The 21,435-nt window shown below is 46.3% G+C and overlaps 1 protein-coding gene across 1 annotated transcript in view; it reads left to right on the forward strand.

The window, feature by feature from the left end:
- Positions 1–19,080, forward strand: part of LOC121281737 (centrosome-associated protein CEP250-like) — a 199,001-nt gene extending 179,921 nt beyond the window's left edge. Inside the window, exons 55-59 of the mRNA XM_041194658.1 lie at positions 5,922–6,003; positions 9,765–9,879; positions 10,835–10,936; positions 17,737–17,813; positions 17,930–19,080. Coding sequence (XP_041050592.1) covers positions 5,922–6,003; positions 9,765–9,879; positions 10,835–10,936; positions 17,737–17,813; positions 17,930–18,017 — 464 coding nt within the window. The 3' untranslated portion in view covers positions 18,018–19,080. The remainder of the gene's footprint in view (positions 1–5,921; positions 6,004–9,764; positions 9,880–10,834; positions 10,937–17,736; positions 17,814–17,929) is intronic.
- The last annotated feature ends 2,355 nt before the right edge of the window (positions 19,081–21,435 follow it).

Here is a 21,435-nt window from a genome sequence, read left to right on the forward strand (position 1 = left end):
GGATGTTCTTGTGCATGAAACACAAAAAGTTAGCATGCAGGTTCAGCAAGTAATTAAGAAGGCAAATGGAATTTTGGCCTGTACTGCTAGAGGGTTGGAGTTTAAAAATAGGGAAGACTTGTTACAACTGTATAGGGTGTTGGTGAGGCCGCACCTGGAGTGCTGTGGACAGTTTTGGTCCCTGTATTTAAGAAAGGATATACTGGCATTGGAGGCAGTTCAAAAGAGATTCACTAGGCTGATTCCTGGGATGAAGGGGTTGACTTATCAAGAACAGCTAAACAGGTTAGGCCTTTATTCATTAGAGCTTAGAAGAATGAGGGGTGATCTTATTGAAACGTACAAGATTCTGAGGGGGCTTGACAGGGTAGATGTTGAGAAGATGCTTCCACTAGTGGGGGAATCTCGAACTAGGTGACATAGTTACAGAATAAAGGGACACTCATTTAAAACTGAGATACAAGGGAATTTCTTCTCTCAGAGGATAGCGAATGTCTGGAATTCTCTACCCCAGAGAGTTGTGGAGGTAGATCACTGAAAGTATTTAAAGAGGAGGTAGATAGATTTTTGAAATATCGGGGAGTTGAGGGCTATGAGGAGCTGGCATGAAAGAGGAGTTGAGGCCTGGGGCAGATAAGCCATGATCTTATTCAATGGCGGGGCTGAATGGCCTACCACTGCTCCTACTTCTTATGATCTTATGTTCTTATCAGAATATGTGGTAACTATAAAATCACCATTAATCCTTTCCTGGAAGTGCATCAGTACCCGCTACCAAAAATTGAGGATCTGTTTGCCGCTCTGAATGGAGGTGAATTATTCACCAAGCTTGTCTATCACAAGCATTTTTGCAAATCCAGCTGATTCCAGAAAGTAGACAACCGTTAGCACAAACAAAGGTCTATATCAATACAAATGGCTACCATTTGGAATCGTGTCATCGCCAGCCTTATTCCAGCAAGCCATGGACAAAATACTGCAGGGCCTCCCTGGAGTAATCTGCTTCCAAGACGACATGCTCATCACCGGGAAAAACCTCCCAACTCATTTAGAGAACCTAGGCAGGGTCCTGCATAGACTGGAAAAATACGGCATCCTCTGTAAGAAATCCAAATACTCGTTCCTAAAGCCCCCAGTCAAATACCTGGAACATGTGATCGATAAAACTGGCCTCTTGACCTCAGCCAGAAAGGTGGAGACAGTGGCAAATGCACCACAGCCCCAAAATGTTAAAGAGCTTCATTTGTTTTTGGGACTTGTGAATTATTGTGGCAAGTTCATTTCCAGTTTAGCTGCCAAGGCAGCACCACTGAATAAACTGTAGAAGAATGCAAAATGGGATTGGTCACAAGCCTGTCAGGAAAGTTTCAAAGAACTCGAGCAAGAGCTCATGTCTGCTAAAGTCCTGGCACACTTCAATGAAAAGTTGCCTGTCGGCCTAGCTTGTGATGCATATGGATATGGTGTTGGAGCTGTCATCTCCCACACATTTCCTGATGGCAGTGAAAAGTCCATTGCACACGTCTCATGCACATTGTCCAAGACAGAACAAAATTATGCCCAAATTGAGAAGAAAGCTCTTGGACTAACCTATGGAGTCAAGAAGTTCCACCAGTATTTGTATGGGCAGAAATTCACGTTAATGACAGACCACAAGCTGTTGACCTGGCTGTTTAGCCCTAAGTCACAAACCCTGACACTTGCCGCTGCACGCCTACAAAGATGGGCACTGATCTTATCTGCTTACCAGTACAAAATTACATTTCGCTCTACTGAGAATCATGGAAACGCAGACGTATTTTCCAGACTTCCGTTACACCACAGTTCCACAGCCCGAAGTGAAGTCACTGCTTTCAATGTGAACCAGATAGACATGTTACCTGTTAAAGTGGATCAAATTCGATGTAAAACACAGAGGGATGCTGTGCTTTCCAAAGTTTACTTGTACACAGAAGGGTGGGTGTGTACCTCAAGAAGTACCTACTGAGCTTAAACCATACTATATGCGTAGATTTGAGCTGACTCTGCAAGGCGATTGTTTGTTATGGAGAATCTGAGTTGTTGTTCCTCCAAAATTCCAAACACGAAGAACTTCACCTCAGTCACATGGGAATCGTCAAAATGAAAGCATTGGCTCGTCTACGTGTATGGTGGCCAAACCTGGATAAAGACATCGAAGGCATGGTCAGTGATTGCCTTCCATGCCAAGAAATGACGTCCTCTCTTGCATCTGTCCCACTACATCCATGGGCTTGGCCTGACCACCCTTTGCAGAAACTTCATGTGGACTTTGCCGGACCATTTCTCAGACACACGTTCCTGATTGTGGTGGATGCCACACAAAGTGGCCTCATGTTATTCCCATGAAGTCGACTACTTCAGCGAAGACCATTGATGCTCTCTGGAATGTGTTCACTACTTTTGGATTGCCGGAGCAGATTGTGTCTGTCAATGGCACACAGTTCACGTCATGTGAATTTCAAACATTCCTGAAAAACAATGGGATCAAGCAGATTCTCATCTCGCCTTACCAACCATCCTCAAATGGTGAAGTGGAGCATTTTGTCCAGACATTTAAAACAGCAATACTGAAGGGGATGACACAAACAGACAGAAAGTTGAAACTGAAGAACTTTTTGATGATATATCATAACACCCCACATTCAACAATAGGCGTATTGCCTGCTGAGCTGATGCTTGAAGACGGCTATGTACTGGAATGGATTTGCTGTGTCCGGATTTGAAAGGAACGATTGGTTTAAGGCAACTTGATCAGAAAAGGTCACATGACACAAGTAAGCCAGCTCGTGAGTTTAATATGGATCAGTCTGTTTGCGTCCAAAATTGCTGTGGGACACCAAAGTGGCTCCTGAGAAGAATCGTCAAGCGTCAAGGAACACTGACCTATGAAGTTGAATCTTCCTGTGGAATCTGGAAGAGACACACTGACCAGATTAGAGAAGCCAAATCCAAGGAACCAAATTTCCAATTACAGTGGAAGATTTCTGGGAAGCATCTGCTCTAGTTGGGTGAAACCCGAATTGATTCAACTGACAAACCTATAGCTGCAACTGTTGAACCTGAACAGAAACAAGTGGAATGGCAGAACCTTCCATTTATAAGCAAACAAACTGAGATACCTGAGCCAACACTCTTCCCTAGACCAAAGCAAATCTGCAAACTGCCTGTCCAATTTGTTCCTGGGTAAATGGGGAGGAGATGAGATGTTTGTGTTTTATGTTTAAACTTTGTTGTAAAAGGTAATTTCAGATAAAAAAAGAAGTGTTATATAAAAAACCTGACAGTAGGCTGTGTTAAGTCCCGAATGTTTTGCCCTCTGATGCAGAGTAAGGAACAAAGGAACCTTCTGTTTTTTACAGAGGAAGTTGGGGATTCAGAAGCAGATAACGGTGTGTGTGTATTCTTAAATGTTAAGAAGTGACAAAACACTTCAGACTGATTTTTGTTAGACAAGGGAGTCAAGGGTTATGGGGGGGGACAGACAGGAAAGTGGAGTTGAGACCACAACCAGATCAGCCATAATCTTATTGAATGACAGAACAGGCTCAAAGGTCTGAATAGCCTACTACTGCTGCTAAGTCCTATGTTCTGGTCGGGCTCCCCAAGGTAGCAGCCTCCAGTCAAAAATGGAAAAATGAAAGACTTGCATTTATATAGCTCCTTTTACAGTCACTGGGCGTTCCAGAGAGCTTTACAGCCAATGAGATACTTTACAAGTGTAATCACTGTCATAGTCATAGAATCATAGGGTAGTATAGCACAGCAGGAAACCATCAGCCCATCTAGTCTGTACTGGCTCTTTCAAAGAGCAATCGAGTTCGTCCCTCTCCCCCGCCCTTTCCCCATATCCTGCAATTTTTGAAAACTTCTCCTTCAAGTATTTCTCCAATTCCCTTTTTGACCATTATAATTGAATCTGTATCCACCACCCTATCAGGCAGTGAATTCCAAATCCTAACCACACCTGGCATGAAAATTGGTAAAGGAATCATAAGCAACATGAGGAAAACTATTTTTATGCACCTTAAATTTGTGGCTTCTAGTTATCAACCTTCAGCCATTGGAGAGAGATTTTCTTAATTTACTCTTATCAAAACCTTTTGAAATTTTAAATACCTCCAGCAAATCTCCTCATAGCCTTCTCTGTTCTAAAGAGAGAAACTTCAGCTTCTTCAGTCTATCCATAGAACTGAATCTTTCAATCCTGGAACCTCCCGAATGAAGTAAACACAATAGTCAGTTAATGCAAAGCAAGGTCCCCCAAACTGCGTTTTTGGTACTGGTGTTTTAGTAATGTTGGTTGAGGGTAAATGTTGTCTGGGATACTGGGGAGAATCCCCTTGCTTTTCTTCAAAATACTGCCCTGGGATCTTCTACATCTACCTGGGGCGGGGGGGGGGAGGGGGCGGTTGGTGGTGGGGGTGCTGCAGGAGGGGCCTTTGTTTAATGTCTCATCTGGAAGATTGCACCTCTGACAGTTCTGCACTTCCTCAGTATTGCACTGGACAGCCAGTTCACATCCCTAGAGTGGGACACGAACCGGTAAGTTTTTGACTCAGTGAATGTGCAGACTCTGAGTTCAGAATGAGACAGTGCAGCAATGGTGTCTGGGGGGCAACTCCTGACTCTGGTCCACGGTCACATTATATCCAGCCACTGGAGTGTTCCAGGTGTGAGCTGCACTGTAACTGATCCATGCTCTTACATTGGAGATGCTTTAGTAATCACACCCTGCGATGAAGGAGATTTTTATCGACAGGAGGGTTTAATTTTGAACAGCCCTGATTTCCCCACTCACCGGTCATCCATAAACAGAAAGATGTTTTTGATTTTTGATTTCCCCCTTTTATAAGTGATGGTGTATTTTCCCCAACCCTTTAGTTTGGAGTGATCCAGTCCTCTATTAATAACCTCACAGTAAACTCAAGATGAGGTAAAATAAGAGGGGTAGTTCATTTTACCTACACACACACACTCACGCACAAAAGGGGTTTCACAATGTCTGACGCTTTTTGCACTTATACAGTAAAAGAGGGATAAGGGAAAGAAAGGGGTACAGGGCAGAGACCAGGATAAAAATAAGAATGATGGTTTCACATGAGACCAGACTCCAGAATCAATGTCCAAGGAAGGTTCTTTTCGGTGTCTTTGTCTGGCAGAATTCCAGGTCTTGGTCCTGGGAATACAGTTACAGGTTGAGTCTGTTGAAGATGCAGAGGAGTATTCTTGTATCCTGGAAATTAGTTGACTCTGTAGGTGAAATACAGAGCTCTTTCTGGGAATCAGACTTGGAGAGAGATGGAGATCAAAGGCTGGCTGCTCGCCTGGAGTCCGGTTCCCTTCGGAGGTTAAGCCACAGCTGAAGATAAAATTCAAAAGCTATATAATTAAAGGAATTCAAACAGCTTAAATCTCAGTCATGTGACAGGGTGGTTTCAGATCGAGCTATTCAGCTAAAGAGGGCCTTTGTTACAACCCATTGTGTTTTGAGTAGGTAACTGTAAGACCATTATCACAATGTTGGGGAGTCACAAATAGCTCTGCCTTTGTTCTTGGCTGGCTGGTGCAGACATCTGCTAATCCTTTGTGTTGGTTTGGGCTGGAATGTTTATTCAATGCAGGAGCGTTACATTCCAGTGGTTTGATGTGTTAACTTTTGTCCATGTTTAAACTGCAGAGAAACTTTCAGGACTACCATCATATGGTCAGTGGCAGCCATTTAATCAGCCCAGGCATTTGTCCATTTAAAAAAAAACTTTTATGAAGTAGCCAGGCTAGCTTAGGTATATATAATTTCCTTGCTGTCTCATGGAGGGGACAAGATGTTCCCGGAGATGGTCATGTGAACCAGCTGACCATGTGTCACTGCACACAGCTGATCTGTTCCTTCATTCCTGCAGGGATAGACTATCGAGTGAAGACCCTGACAGTGGACGATAGACACATTGCTCTCCAGCTCTGGGACACTGCTGGACAGGAACGGTGAGTGAGGGGCTCCAACAGGAGACCCAGCCAATTGGGTATTCAATCAACAGACAATGTCTAAGATCCGAAGCATCAAGAACGTTTAAATCAGGGATCGGTGACTTGGGTCAGGGTGTTTAATGTGGACAGTAACTCTAGGGGTCAGTGTGTTAAAGGGGACAGTAACTCTAGGGGTCAGTGCATTAATGTGGACAGTAACACTAGGTGTCAGTGTGTTAAAGCGGACAGTAACACTAAGGGTCAGTGTGTTAAAGGGGACAGTAACACTAAGGGTCAGTGTGTGAAAGGGGACAGTAACACTAGGGGTCAGTGTGTTAAAGCAGACAGTAACACTCGGGGTCAGTGTGTTAAAGCGGACAGTAACTCTAGGGGTCAGTGTGTTAAAGCGGACAATAACATTAGGGTTCAGTGTGTTAAAGGGGACAGTAAGTCTAGGGGTCAGTGTGTTAAAGGGGACAGTAACTCTCAGGGTCAGTATGTTAAAGGGGACAGTAACTCTCGGGGTCAGTATCTTAAAGGGGACTGTAACTCCAGGGGCCAATGTGTTAAAGGGGACAGTAACTCCAGGGATCTGTGTGTTAATGAAGACAGTAACTCTCGGGGTCAGTATGTTAAAGGGGATAGTAACTCTAGGGGTCAGTGTGTTAAAGGAGACAGTAACTCTCGGGGTCAGTGTGTTAAAGGGGACAATAACTCCAGGGATCTGTGTGTTAAAGGAGACAGTAACTCTCAGGGTCAGTGTGTTAAAGGGGACAGTAACTCCAGGGATCTGTGTGTTAAAGGAGACAGTAACTCTCAGGGTCAGTGTGTTAAAGGGGACAGTAACTCCAGGGATCTGTGTGTTAAAGGAGACAGTAACTCTCGGGGTCAGTATGTTAAAGGGGACAGTAACTCTAGGGGTCAGTGTGTTAAAGGAGACAGTAACTCTCGGGGCCAGTGTGTTAAAGGGGACAGTAACTCCAGGGATCTGTGTGTTAAAGGAGACAGTAACTCTCGGGGTCAGTGTGTTAAAGGGGACGGTAACTCCAGGGATCTGTGTGTTAAAGGAGACAGTAACTCTCAGGGTCAGTGTGTTAAAGGGGACGGTAACTCCAGGGATCTGTGTGTTAAAGGAGACAGTAACTCTCAGGGTCAGTGTGTTAAAGGGGACAGTAACTCCAGTGATCTGTGTGTTAATGAAGACAGTAACTCTCGGGGTCAGTATGTTAATGGGGGCAGTAACTCTAGGGATCTGTCTGTTAATGGGGACAGTAACTCTAGGGATCAGTATGATAATGAGGATAGTATCTCTAGGGGTCAGTGTGTTAAAGGAGACAGTAACTCTCAGGGTCAGTGTGTTAAAGGTGACAGTAACTTCAAGGATCTTTGTGTTAATGGAGACAGTAACTCTCGGGGTCAGTATGTTAAAGGGGACAGTAACTCCAGTGATCTGTGTGTTAATGGAGACAGTAACTCTCGGGGTCAGTGTGTTAATGGGGACAGTAACTCTCGGGGTCAGTGTGTTAATGGGTACAGTAACTCTCGGGATCAGTATGATAATGAGGTTAGTATCTCTAGGGGTCAGTGTGTTAAAGGAGACAGTAACTTTCGGGGTCAGTCTGTAAAAGGGGACAGTAACTCTAAGGGTCATTCTGTTAAAGGGTCAGTAACTCTCAGGGTCAGTCTGTAAATGGGGACAGTAACTCTAGAAGCCAGTGTGTTAAAGTAGACAGTAACTCTAGGGGTCAATGTGTTACATACAGACGAACATACATATGAACTAGGAGCAGGAGTAGGCCACTCGGCCCCTCGAGCCTGCTCCGTCATTCAATAAGATCATGACTGATCTGGATGAACCTCAGCCCCACATTCCTGCCTACCCCCGATAGCCTTTCACTCCCTTGTTAATCAAGAATCTATCTAGCTCTTCCTTAAAAATATTCAAAGACACTGCTTCCAGAGTAAAGATTTTGAGAGTAAATCTCCTTTTTGGTCCCTCATTGGCTTCACTGGTCCCTTACTATCTTTTTGCTATTTATGTGCTTGCAGAAGACTTTTGGATTCCCTTTTATGTTAATTGCCAGCCCCTTCTGATACTCTCTTTGCTTTTCTCATTTCTTTTCTTCAATTCCCCTCTGAAGTCTCCATATTCAGCTTGGTTCTCACTTGTATTATCAACCTGGCATCTACCATATGCACCCTTTCTCTGCTTCACCTTATTATCTATCTCTGTATGACCCAGGGAGCTCTGGAAGTGTTTGACCTTCCTTTCCCCTTGTAGGAATAAATCTCATTTGCACCTGAACCATCCTCTCTTTAAAGGCAATCCATTGTTCATTACCAGTTTGTCTGCCAAGCTTTGACTTTGATTTAGATTTAGCTAGAAAAAAATTGATTCTCAACCAGCTGAAACTGACCCTGCCTCAATGAATTATTTTTACTCTGGGTTGCTGCTGATCCTTTTCAATAGCTAAACCTAAACCTTATGATACAAGGATCATTGTTCCCACCTCATTCCCCAGAACCAGACCCAGCAATGCCTCGTTCTTCACTGAGCTACAAACATACTGATCAATAAAATTCTCCTGAACACACTTCAGAAATTCTTCCCCCTCTCTGCTCTTCACACTATTACTATCCCAGTCCCCATTATAACTACCCTATCATTTTTAAACCTCTCTGTAATTATTCCTGAAAATTTGTTCCTCTATACCTTTCCCACTAGCTGGTGGCCCACAGAATAACCTAGTCATGTAATGGGCACCTGCATTGCTTCGCAACTTGAACCAAGTAGATTCTGTTCTTGACCCCACCAGGACATCTTCTCTGCAACACTGTAATGTTCTCATGAATCAATACTATGACCTCCCCTCCTTTCTTTTCTTCCCTATATTTCCTGAACACTCATGCCCAGGAATATTTAACAACCAGTCCTTCTCTTTTTTGAGTTAGGTCTCTGTTATCGTCATGTGATATTCCTATGTGGATATTTTCACCTGCAGCCCACCAACTTTATTCACCATTCCTTGCATGTTTACATGCATTGTGAACCCAATTTAACTCTCTTTGACCCTACCTAATTCCTTACTAATTCTTACTCTAGTGCTATCTACTTTTCTCAATCCTTTGTTCACCTTGTTTTTCCTTCCTAATGTTACCTCCTTGTTCCCACCCCCCTGCCAAGTTAGTTTAAACCCTCCCCAACAGCACCAGCACACCATCCCTGGCTTCATTGAGGTGTAACCAATCCCTATGTCCCAGGAATCTAACATCCTCCATCTCTCCAGACACAAATTCATTTGCTCTACCCACCTATTTCTAGACTCAGTGCAGCAACGAGAGTAATCCAGAGGTTACCGAGGTCCTGCTTATTAGTTACTTTCCTAGCTCCCTAAAGTCTGCCTGCAGGACCTCTTCCCTCTTTTTACCTATGTCATTGGTCCTGATTTGGACCACGACTTCTGTCTGTTCACCCTCCCTCCCCCAGAGTGCTTGGAAATTACCAGTGACTCCGGTAAACTGTGTGCTGGAAGTTGGTTAGTGGCAAGTTAGTTGCATTTCCCATTTCTAAGCATTTGTTCTCTGTCTGTTCCCCGCCTGTTTTCTGTCCCAGAGAGTTAAAGCTCTCCCATGTAAGACTGCGGAAATTGCCTATACAGGAGGAGAAATTGATTTAATGGAGGGTCATGTGACCCCTTACCCCTTCAGTGACTGGCTATCACAGGCCTATCTGTTGTGTAGTCCATTTCTCTGATTGATCCTTTACCATTTCCTCACAGATTCCACAGTGTGACCAGACAGTTCTTCAGGAAGGCTGATGGGGTGATCGTGATGTACGACATTACATCCTCAAGCTCTTTCGCTGACGTGCACTACTGGCTGGCCTGCGTCAAGGTAAGAGGCTCTCAGATTCAGGGCTTTAGCACTCAGCATTCTTAGGGTCAGAACTCTCAGAGCCTAGGGAAAGACTTTGATTCTGTGGTTGATGGTCCTGAAGACACGATGGGACAGATGTGCCCTCCACTATTTACTGACATTGATCCGGCTTTTGTTCCATGAGATTTTAGACCTGCAAGGCCCTTTTGAGCTCACACTCAGGGCCGTTATCAGCCAGACTGTCTCAATGCCTCCACAGGCTGATAGCATTGCTCACAGGCATCACTCTTGTCCCTATGCCAATCTGGTTCAGTCTGAGGCAGTGATTAGACAGAGCGAAGACCATGTTTGTAGCTAGGACTCAGAACAGCAGAAGGAAGGCTGCAGAATATGATAGCTTTGGTCTTCCCAAAGTTGAGCTGAAGAAAATTATGGATCACTGGAGACTGGACAGCACATAGTCTGACAGCACATAGGCAGTGGGGAGATTGCAATAAGCAGTGTCATCAGTACACTCCTGTTTTACAAAATACACAATGTCAGAACAGCTGGTTAATCTTTAATTGTCATTTGTTATTAAACTCATCATACATAACCAGGTAAATCTTGCTCTTTCTCTCCTCCCCCCTCCATCTCTCTCACTTTCCTTCCATCATTCTCTCCCTTTCCTCTTCTACCTTTTTCTCTTCCTCCTTCTGTTTCTCTATCTCCATCCCCCAACCACCCTCCACATCTCCCTCCCTTCGAATCTGTCTCCTTCCATCTCTTTCTTTCTATCTCCCTGCCTTCATCTTCCTCTCTTTCTCTCCATCTCTCTCTCTCTCTCCACCTCCCTTTCTCTCCCTCTATCTCTCTCTGTCTCCCTCTCTCCATTTCTCCATCTCTTTTTCTCTCTTCCTCTGTCTCATTTCATCTCCCTCTCTCTTACCATTTATTTCTCTTTGATTTGCTTTCTCCATCTCTCTCTTTTTAGGACACAGTGGCTGATGATGTTGTCATTCTTCTTCTGGGTAACAAGATGGATGATGATACTCACCGTCAGGTCCCCACACCTGAAGGAGAACGGCTTGCCCAGGTTAGTGTCTATTGTTCAGACTGACAGCTCCAGTGCAGCCTCCATTTTTGCCCAACACTGAAGGAATATTCCCTGCACCATAATTGCCCCATTAAAGGTGCTGGCACATTGCTGTGATATAATCCCCTCAAGAGCGAGCTCAAGTAATGTGTGCTGGGTGCTGGGAGACTCTTATTGTCTGGAGCATCTGAGCTGACATCTCACTTTCCATCCACACTTACCATTATCAACAGAGGCCACTATGGGGGCTTGGTTGGATATTTTTGTCTCGCTCAGGGCCACTGGGAACAGCTTTCACCAAATTGAACTGAGCAAAGACTAAGGCCAGAATTTTCCGGCCTAGTTGATGCCTTATATCATGGGAGGTGGAGGGGGAGCAACATGGTGGGAAGGCCAAAATCAGTTTTAATGTCATCGTGAAACTAGTTTGTGATTGTCCGCTCCACCCATCAATAGCGGGGCCACGTTTCCCGCCGCCACATGTTGGGAATGTTATTTTAATATATTTGCATCTAATTATAAGCCCTGCTCGCTGGAATCAACCCCGCACATCAGATTTACCGCTCATGTCGGTGTGACTTCACACTGCCTTTAAGAGGCTGCACCTGGCGACCTGAACTTCGAGAGGAACTCGCAGGTGAGCGTACACAACCTTGCCCAGCGCTTGCATTGCTGTAGGACATCAAGGACGTGGCACCGCTTTTGGTGGTGGGTGTGGGGGGGCACAGGCAAGTCGCTTTTTCCCGGCTGTCTTTCAATGCTGAGCTGGCGCAAGGGCTCCAGTGCGGGTCAGGTCAGGGTTGGCGGGTCGGTGCTAGGCAACACAGACAGACTGAAGGAAATACTCAAGAACATGCCGTGGGGAGGTCGGAGGAGGTTGGGTGAGGGAGCAGCCACGCACTTGGAAAAGCTTGTCAAAAGTGAGCATTCTTCCGCAGCTGAGACCATTCAGCAGCAGCACCATTGACATGCTTGGACTTGGGCCTCTGAAGCTGATCTGCCCACTCAAGCAACGCAAAAGCATGAAAGTGCCACCAAATGCTCCAGAACTTTTCATCCCTTGGGCGCAGACTGCAAATTAATGAGCCTTTTAGGGGGCAGCAAGAAATTGGCCAACTGGGCAAGTTGTAGAATCCCCTTGTGCAAGCTGGCCATGGAGCAGTCACTGCTGGAGGTGCTCACAGCCCTTTGCAATGTCCTTAAGGTTTGGACCAGTCTCCCTCATGGTACAAGCTAACAGTGCAGCCTTGCAGTGCACATTAGGAGAATATCTGTGCCTGAGCTGAGAGCACAACATGCAGTCCAGTGGGCAAAGCTGCTGCCAATCGGTCAGGTGGGGTGAGGCGGAGATGGATGGGGTTTCGGACAGCCATGCAGCGCACTAAACTCTGGCCATCCAAGAGGCACTATCTGGGGTGCATTGAGGGGCCTTCAGACTTAAACAAGAGAGGTTCTTAGGGCACACACGTCTCTCTCTTTGATCCTGCAGCAGGGGAACATCAGGATCATGGGGCCTGATGATTTAGTAATATGCCTCATGGGTTACAGAGAACAGAGAAGAAGAGGAGAGCAGTGGGGGCACCTGGTTCAAGATGAAGGGGCAGCTGGACCTGCTGCACATGCAGCTGAAGATCTACAGCAAGTCGTCGCTCGTAGGTGCCTCGCTAGACACAGAGTCCACAGACAGCGCCTGCCATTCCTTCAGGTGACTAAGAACCGTCACTGAATATTGTCCATGTCAAGGGAACTGGTCAGTCACATCTGCCAGCTGCTGCAGGATTTGGCACCAGGGGGACATGGAGGGCATCCACTGCCAGTGGCTGTGAAAGTGACCGCGATGCTCAATTTCTACACCAGTGGCTCCTTCCAAGGCTCCAGGGTGACCTGTGTGGGATCTCGGAAGTCTCCAAGCACAAGTGTATCCAGGAGGTTACGGACGCCATTTTCACAAAGGCCCGGGATCAGGAAAGCCAGGAAGCAAGAGCGCTGGGACTCGACCAGATCTCAGGTTTCCCACAGGTGCAGGGAGCTATCGACTGCACTCACATGGCGCTTAGATCTCCATGGTAACAAGTAGTCAACTGCATCAAATGCAAGGACTTCCACTCACTGAATGTTCAGCTGCTGTGTGACCACCATAAACAGATCCTACAGGTCTGCGCACAGTTCCCAGGGAGTGTCCACGACTCCTACATCCTTAACAGGTCTCAGATCCCTGATATTTTCCAGGGTCCAGAGAGGCTGCAGGGATGGTTCATTGGGGATAAGGGCTACTCAGAGAGGATGTGGCTGATGATGCCCATGTGGCAGCCTCAGACTGTGGCAGAGCGATGGTATAATGAAGCTCATGCCATGACCCGGACTTTGGTGGAGCAAACGATTGGCATTTTGAAAATGAGGTTCCGGTGCCTCGACAGGTTCGGTGGAGAACTGCAATATGGTCCCCAGAGGGTGTCGCGCATCATCATCACTTGCTGAGCACTCCACAACCTGACACTGCAATGTGGGGAAGACCTGGCTGAGGAGTAGATGGAGAAGCTGCACGTCTCCTCCAATGAGGAGACAATGATGTCCTCGAAGGCGAGGATGTCGGTGATGAGGCCATCGCACTGTCCAGATGAGGCAGGAGCGCCGGGAGGCCCTCATAGCCACAAGATTCATGGAGGATGATGACGAAATGCAGTGAGGACAATCCTGACATCCTCACCTTGCATCTGTGAACGTTTGACTCCTGTGTGGCTGTTGGCAGCGCACATACACTCAGTGCTCAGGCTCATGTCATGGAGACGCAGCGGAGGCCCTAATAGCTGCTAGATTCCAGGAGGATGATGATGACATGTGGTGAGGACATTCCATAGATCCTCACATTGTCTCAGTGAATGTTTGACTCCTGTCTGGCTGAGGGCCGCTCGCTTGCGCTCTGTGATCAGGGTCATATCATGGAGACGCAGCTGTGAAACTTTAAGTGCACCTGATCTTTGCCAGCCCTCAGCACCTGACCCCTTCAGGAGCACAGCGTCACTAGTCGCAGATGCTGAAGAGATGGGGGCCAGTCCCACCTCAAAGGTGCTGAGAGCACACAGAGAGACTGAGAGAACTCTGTGGTACCTGTCCACTACATCCTGGCAACAATGACCAGCACCATCGAGGTGCAGGCATCAGTAATGTTTCCAGGGAGTGAGAGACTGGACCATCACTGTGGTCTGAAGGCTGCACAGAGCATAGGGAAGAAGCCCTGGACTGAGACACCTGCCTTTATCTTGTGCAGAAAGGTTTCACATCTGAGTGACAAGAACACTGCTCCTCAGAACAAGGAGCCACAGGCAGGGAGACATTCTTAGGAGTTTATTGACAATAGTGAACATTAAGTACAAATGATTAATCCGGTGCCCAGGCTGTGCAACTACATCTTCTTTACTGTCCTAACACTGCCGCTAAATCTTGGTGCTCCCCTGGCATCCACAGCAGAGGTGGAGGCAGCCTGCTGACTGTGATGCCCTGTCTGTGGTGACTTTGGTGGGCGTCCTCTGTAGGGCCGAGACCTGGAGGGCCCCAGCCTGCTTTCGGGATCCTGCTGTGTGGCAGTGGCACCCTCCTCGGCCTGTGGAGCTGGAGCTGCTGGGGGTACAGGAGGAGAAGATTCGGATGGGCTGGTCACTCCTGGAGTCACCTGGGTGGATGACCCTGGGGTGTGCGCCTGCTGATCCTCTTCCCTGAGGGCCCCTACACTGTGTGTCTCTGTGCTGGTGGAGGATGTGGGTGAGCGCTGCGACGGGTCTTCAATGAGGGTGTCATCAGATTCTTCTTACGAGGTGTCTTCAGGGCTTGAGTCGAGGACCTGGCTCGTGAGACCCCTCAGCTGCTTCCCAGATGTGCCTGTGAAAGCAAGGAGATATAATTAGCACAAGGCAGGGGACTGCGGAGCAGGGGGACTGACTCACAGCATGGTTGTCTGATGGATGTTGCATTGCTGGATCCTCACTCGGTTGAGCCCCACCAACTTCACTGTCAACACAGGAACAGTCCAGATCCTCACCAGCCAGGCAGATGGATCTATTTTCAAAGTCTGCGAGGACCTTGCAGTCAGGAATTTCTCCATCAGTTTGCAACCTCTCCCTTTTGTTGTGTGCCAGTTTGTCCTTTCTGAAGATGGAGAGAGTGTAAGCAGGTCCCTACCAGGCTAGATGATAAGAATGTCTGGCATGTGTGGGTACTAAGTGGTGCCATGGATGGGATGAGGACATGATCCGCAGGGCAGGAGAAGATGCGTGTGAGAGAGTGAATGGTGACGTCCCTTAAATTGGCAGTGAGTGAGGGCTCTGTGGATGTGTGATGGGTTTGTGAGTGTGTGAGTTGAGAGTGGTGAAAAGAGTGACTTACCCTGGCAGATCATTCATCTTCTTGCGGCACTGGGTGGCTGTTTTCTTTTGCAGAGCATTTGGACTGACCACCACTGCCACCACCTCCCCTGCTGGATTGGTGACCTTGCTTGCTGGTCTTCACCTTGGGGGTAGCAGACTTCACTGCGGGCCTCCAGTACATCCAGATGCCCGAGGGAGGTGTTGCTATATTTGGGACAGCATGTTTATTTCTCTGGCAACCATCAGTTCCCAGAAACTTCCTATCCCTTGAAGAGAGCTAGCTCTGTGCAGGGGTGCCCTTTAAATATGGCACCTGGATTACTGAAGGCCTGAGGTGACAGCGGGCTGGGTGAATCAGAGGCCACCCTGCCAGCAACCTGGCGTGTTTCCCAGGAATACATTATTAATGAGGCAGGATGCGCCAGGAATGGGACGATGCAGCGTGAAAACCAGCCATTGCGGCTGGCAGGTAAAACGTCCTTTATCTACCCGATACCACACTTTGTGCAAATCTGGGATGGTTCTGCTCTAAGAGTGGGACAGCTTTTTGGACTATATGTCAGTGATCACCACATTGAGTGAGCACTTATCTTCAGAGAGAGGCCGTGGCACAGTGGGAATCTCACTGAGCTAGTAATCCAGAGGCCCAGGCTAAAACTCTGGGAATAAAAGCAAAATACTGCAGATGCTGGAAATCTGAAACAAAAACAAAAATTGCTAGAAAAGCTCAGCAGGTCGAATAGCATCTGTGGAGAGGAATACAGAGTTAGCGTTTCAAGTCCAGATGACTCTTCATCAGAACTGAAGATAAATAGAAATGTGGTGAACTATAAGCTGGTTGAAGAGGGGGTTGGACAGGTAGAGCTGGATAGAGGGCCAGTGATAGATGGAGGCAAAGAAGAGATTGCCAAAGATGTCATAGACAAAAGGGCAAAGAGGTGTTGACAGTGGTGATATTAGCTAAGGAATGTGCTAATGGTGATATTAAGGGTAGAAAGCAGGACGAGCAAGGTACAGATAGCCCTAGTGGGGATGGGGTAGGGGGAGGGAATCGAAATAGGCTAAAAGGTGAAGATAAAACAATGGATGGAAATAAATAATAATAGAAATAGATGGGAAAAGAAAAATATATATCTAAAAAATATATAATAATTATTAGAAAAAAGGGGATCAAAAAGGGGGTGAGGATGGAGGAGAGGGATCATGGTCTGAAGTTGTTGAACTCAATATTAAGTCCGGAAGGCTGTAAAGTGCCTAGTCGGAAGATGAGGTGCTGTTCCTCCAGTTTGTGTTGAGCTTCACTGGAACATTGCAGCAGGCCAAGGACGGGCATGTGGGCATGAGAGCAGGGTGGTGTGTTGCTTTCTACCCTTAATGTCCCCTTTAGCACATTCCATAGCTAATATCACCACTATCAACACCCTTTTACCTTTTGTCTATGACATCTTTGGTAATCTCTCCTTTGCCTCCACCTATCACTGGCCCTCTGTCCAGCTTCATCCAGTCCAAACCCCTTTAAACAGCTTATATTTCACCACATTTCTACTTCTCTTTAGTTCTGATGAAGAGTCATATGGACTCGAAACGTTAACCGTCTTCCTCTCCACAGATGCCATCAGACCTGCTGAGTTTCTCCAGCTATTTTTGTTTTTGTTTCTAATACTTTGGGGACATGGGTTCAAATCCATGGAATTTAAATTCAATTAATAAAACCTGGAATTGAAAGCTAGTCTCAGTAAGGGAAGGAAATCTGCCATCCTTACCCAGTCTAGCCTACATGTGATTCCAGACCTACAGCAATGTGGTTGACTCTTAACTGCCTCTGCTCAAACCACTCAGTTCAAGGGCAATTAGAGTTGGCCTTGCCAGTGATGCCCACATCCCATGAAAGAATAAAAAAAATCCAGTCTTCAACAGCATCTTCCAAACCCATGACCTCTACTACCTAGAAGGACAAGAGCAGCAGGCACATGGGAACACCACCACAACTGGAAGGTGCCCTCCAAGCCACTCATCAACCTGATTGGGTCAAAATTCTGGAACTTCCTCTCTAACAGCACTGTGGGTGTACCTACACTACATGGACTGTAGTGGTTCAAGAAGGCAGTTCACCACCACCTTCTCAAGGGCAATTAGGGATGGGCAATAAATGTTGGCCTAGCCAGTGACACCCACATCCCATGACAGAATAATTTTTTTAAAAAATCACTGATGGTACTTGATGTTGCCTCTCTCATTACATTGGCTTCATTGACCTTGAATGACCTGGCAGTTGAAGCAGCATGTATGGCAGAGACTGGGGGAGGGGAGGTCACTGAGCAACCTCGGTAACAGTTTGTGAAGTAATGTATTTTCCTAGTGACTATATCTACAGTGCAGTGACTGTAAACGATGACCCATCTCATCTCTCCACCACTTTCTCTCTCTCTCTCTCTCCAGGAGTACAACATCTTGTTCTATGAATGCAGCGCCTGTACTGGTCACAACATTAGCGCTCCCATGGTGCATCTGGGAAAGTGAGTGATGAATTGTGGGAATTGTTCATTTACTTCATGCTGTTGGTCCTTTCTCTGAGAGTGCTGTCAGGGGCTGTCTGCTGTGTTCACTACCATCTCTCCATGTCTCTTTACAGGTTGCTAAAACACCAGGAGGAGAAGATTAAAGAGATAGTGGTGAAGGTGGTCGAACGGCCTGCAAAGAAGGGGAAATGCTGCACATAGCCCCTTCACACTGTCCCTTCACACTATTCTACCCTGTCACACTGTACCATCACACCGTCCCATCACTGTATAATGTTCCATGACTGTATACTCTCCCTTTGCACTGTCACATCAGTGAATACTGTTCCACCATTCACACTGTCCCGTCACTGCATATTGTCCATATCACCCTGTCCTATCACTGCATATCATCTCACCATACTGTCCCATCATACTCTCCTGTCACACTCTCCCGCCACATTGTGATTACCTGCCAGAACTGATATGCAGCCTATTCAGACTCTAGAGAGATTCTGCAAACAAGCTGCAGAGTTATTTACAATGCAGCACTGCAGAGAATACAGTGACAGTAAATATGGTGTAAATAATAACCCTACCATATGTATTCAGCTTGTCAGCAGCTTTTACATGGTACCAGACTTGGATAAGTTGGTACATCAAATAAAAAACCATTGTATGGAGACTTATTAAGGGATAGTATTGGCAGCTATTCGCTAGGAAATGTCCAGCAACTACAACCCCTTTACAAAAAGCCTCAACATCAGGATGGTTTAAAAAGAAATCTAACCATATTGATGGTGTGTGACACTTGCACATCATTGTACTTTACTCCAGGTTGGCTGGTTTCTTGTTTAACCAGTGGCGCACAAACTTGAGCTGGTGAAAGGTTCAGAGGCACAAACAGCTGCCGTCAGTCCCCTCACTGGCTTTTTTTATAAGGGTACTGTATCCAAAATATTCCAACCTTGGAGCATCCACATGCACAATGAACATATGCCGTCACCATCTTTATAGGGGGCAATGTGCAGTCGCCATCTTTATAGGGGCAATGTACAGTCACCATCTTTATAGGGGGCAATGTGCAGTCGCCATCTTTACGGGGGCAATGTGCAGTCGCCATTTTTACAGGGGGCAATGTGCATTCACCATCTTTATAAGGGGCAATGTGCAGTCGCCATCTTTACGGGGGCAATGTGCAGTCACCATCTTTATAGGGGGTAAATGTGCAGCAGGGAGCATGTAGTCACAACAAAAACAAAAAATGCTGGAAAAACTCAGCAGGTCTGACAGCTCCTATGGAGAGAAAGACAGAGTTAACGTTTCGAGTCTGTATCTGGAGTCATCCCGACTCAAAATGTTAACTCTGTCTTTCCACAGATGCTGTCAGACCTGCTGAGTTTTTCCAGCATTTTTTGTTTTGTTTCAGATTTCCAGCATCCGCAGTATTTTGCCTTTATCTTAGTATGTGCAGCCATCCTGAGTCAGGAAGGGCTTCAGTGAGTCTTCTGTCACTCGGGAGTACGGAGAGCTTAACTGAAATCAACATAGGTTTATGAAATAATAATGGTTTAAGGAACCTCAGAATTTCATATTTCTATGATTTTTATATCATTATAGTTTGAGAAGCGCTGCTTTGGAAGCTTAAGGCACAATCCCCACCCCATCCACCACCTTACACACCACCCCTCACACCACTGGTTAGCCCTCCCCCATCCACTCTCCGTCACCAACAACCCCACCCTTAAAAAGTCACCAGCACCACCCCGTCCCACCACCCCACCCTTCAACCACCCACCCTGGTCAAAATTCTCTTATTTTATTTCATAAAAGCTGGTCCCTCCACTCCCAACCCAAGAATAAACCGAGAAATGTCTCTCTATGGCAGTGATGGTGAAAGGACTGCATGTTGGCCAATAACCATATTTGATTGACTGTGACAGCAAAACTAATATTAATCAGGCATTCCTATTAGATGTTACAGTTCACCACCATCTGCTTCAAAGGTAGTGGCATAGAATGCCAACACAAACTCTTTCGATTGGCCACCATAACTTCAGATTCCGTATGGGTTATGGTTCTCAACTAGTAATCCAGAAGCTTGGCACTAATAATTCAGAGGAATTGAGTTCAAATCTCACCATTGAAATTTTAATAGAGATTTTTTTTAAATCTGGAAATTTTAAAAATCTGGTAGCAGTAAAATTTTCCCCAGTTCCAGTGATTGTAAGGTGCAATCTGTTTGTTATTTTGATAAAGCAAAGACGTGATCAAGGTTAGATTCAGCTCTGAGCCCTCAGTGCACAAGCCTCATGTCTTTATACACACGGCACTGTTGCCAATTCTGTTTCTTTGGTAAATTTGGATGTTTGCTCAATTTGAAAACACTTCACAGCAATAAAATGTAACTTTAAACAATTCTGCTGACTGTTCCTTCTCTACAGGCTGACACTACACTCAGAGGCCAAAGGCCAGCAAAGAGCCACTGCTGGGAAAGCTGCCCAAGGACCATGTTGTCCTGGTAAATCCCTTGACTTTGAACAGAAGGATGTGGACATATTGGCTGGGACCAGGAGTCATTGGGACCCTGTGATCATCCTGGCATTTGCACTTTGCTAAGGATAGTACCTCATCTTCAAGGGACCCGTGGGTGCTGGTGCCACCATCGTGGCATATTCCAAAGAAGCATTTTGACATTATCCATGGTCCAGGCTTCTTTCGTAGTCTAGAACATTCCTATCTCTCTCCATGGGGCTTACCTTCAACCCTCTAACTCAATGTCCCACCTCCAGCCTAATACTGGATTGCTTAGGGCTCTGGATGACATGGGCTCCCAGTGTAAGGAGGCGCCACCCACAGTGTCCCTTTAGTGCCACTAACATTGTGAGAAGTGGATGCAAACTCTGTCCCTTACAAGGCTTATCAGGATATCAGGAAGTCTCCATGTAAGCAACAGGTTCTCACCCCTGTTCCAAACCCCTCTGCAGAATGAGCAATGACAAACAGCCACCAAGTGTTAGCACGTGCTCCAGGTTTTCGACCTCCCCCTAACAATCATGAGGACTGTCTCATGATCTACCCTGACCTTCCAGGCTTCATTCAGAGTGTCAGGTGGACAGTGTGGGTGGGAGTCTTGCTGAGGGTCCTCGCTAGTGGTCGAGTCTCCAATTCTGCAGGATTGTCCAGGTGTTTTCAAGAATTAAGGATTCATCCCCAGGACACGGCTGCCAGCAATATAAGAGAAAAATAACAGAGGCAGTAAAAGAAACCTATTTTAATTTTCATTAAACTTCTGATTATTCATTATATAAATATTGAACATGGAAAAAAAATCAAGAATGATCATTTTCGCCATTGGAGAATCTATCTGCTTTTGGATTGGTGGACAATGAGGAGGGATGTGTCAGGCCACCAATGGTGGGAGAGTGAGGCGGGGCAAAGGGAGAGAGTAAGTCATGTGATGAAATCTCCAGGAATATGCTCAACCAGAGTTGGCAACGCATGTTAGTGTGTAGGGATGGCACAAAGAATTTTGGTGGTGTGGGAACGGGGGGGCAGCGGCAATGGGGAGGGGCACAGGGAGCATTGTTGATGTGGGGAAGGAGAGCTGATGTCATGGGGGGGAGGGAACTGGGAGAAC

The sequence above is a fragment of the Carcharodon carcharias genome, chromosome 9 (assembly GCF_017639515.1).
Source record: "Carcharodon carcharias isolate sCarCar2 chromosome 9, sCarCar2.pri, whole genome shotgun sequence".
In the NCBI taxonomy this organism is placed as follows: domain Eukaryota; kingdom Metazoa; phylum Chordata; class Chondrichthyes; order Lamniformes; family Lamnidae; genus Carcharodon; species Carcharodon carcharias.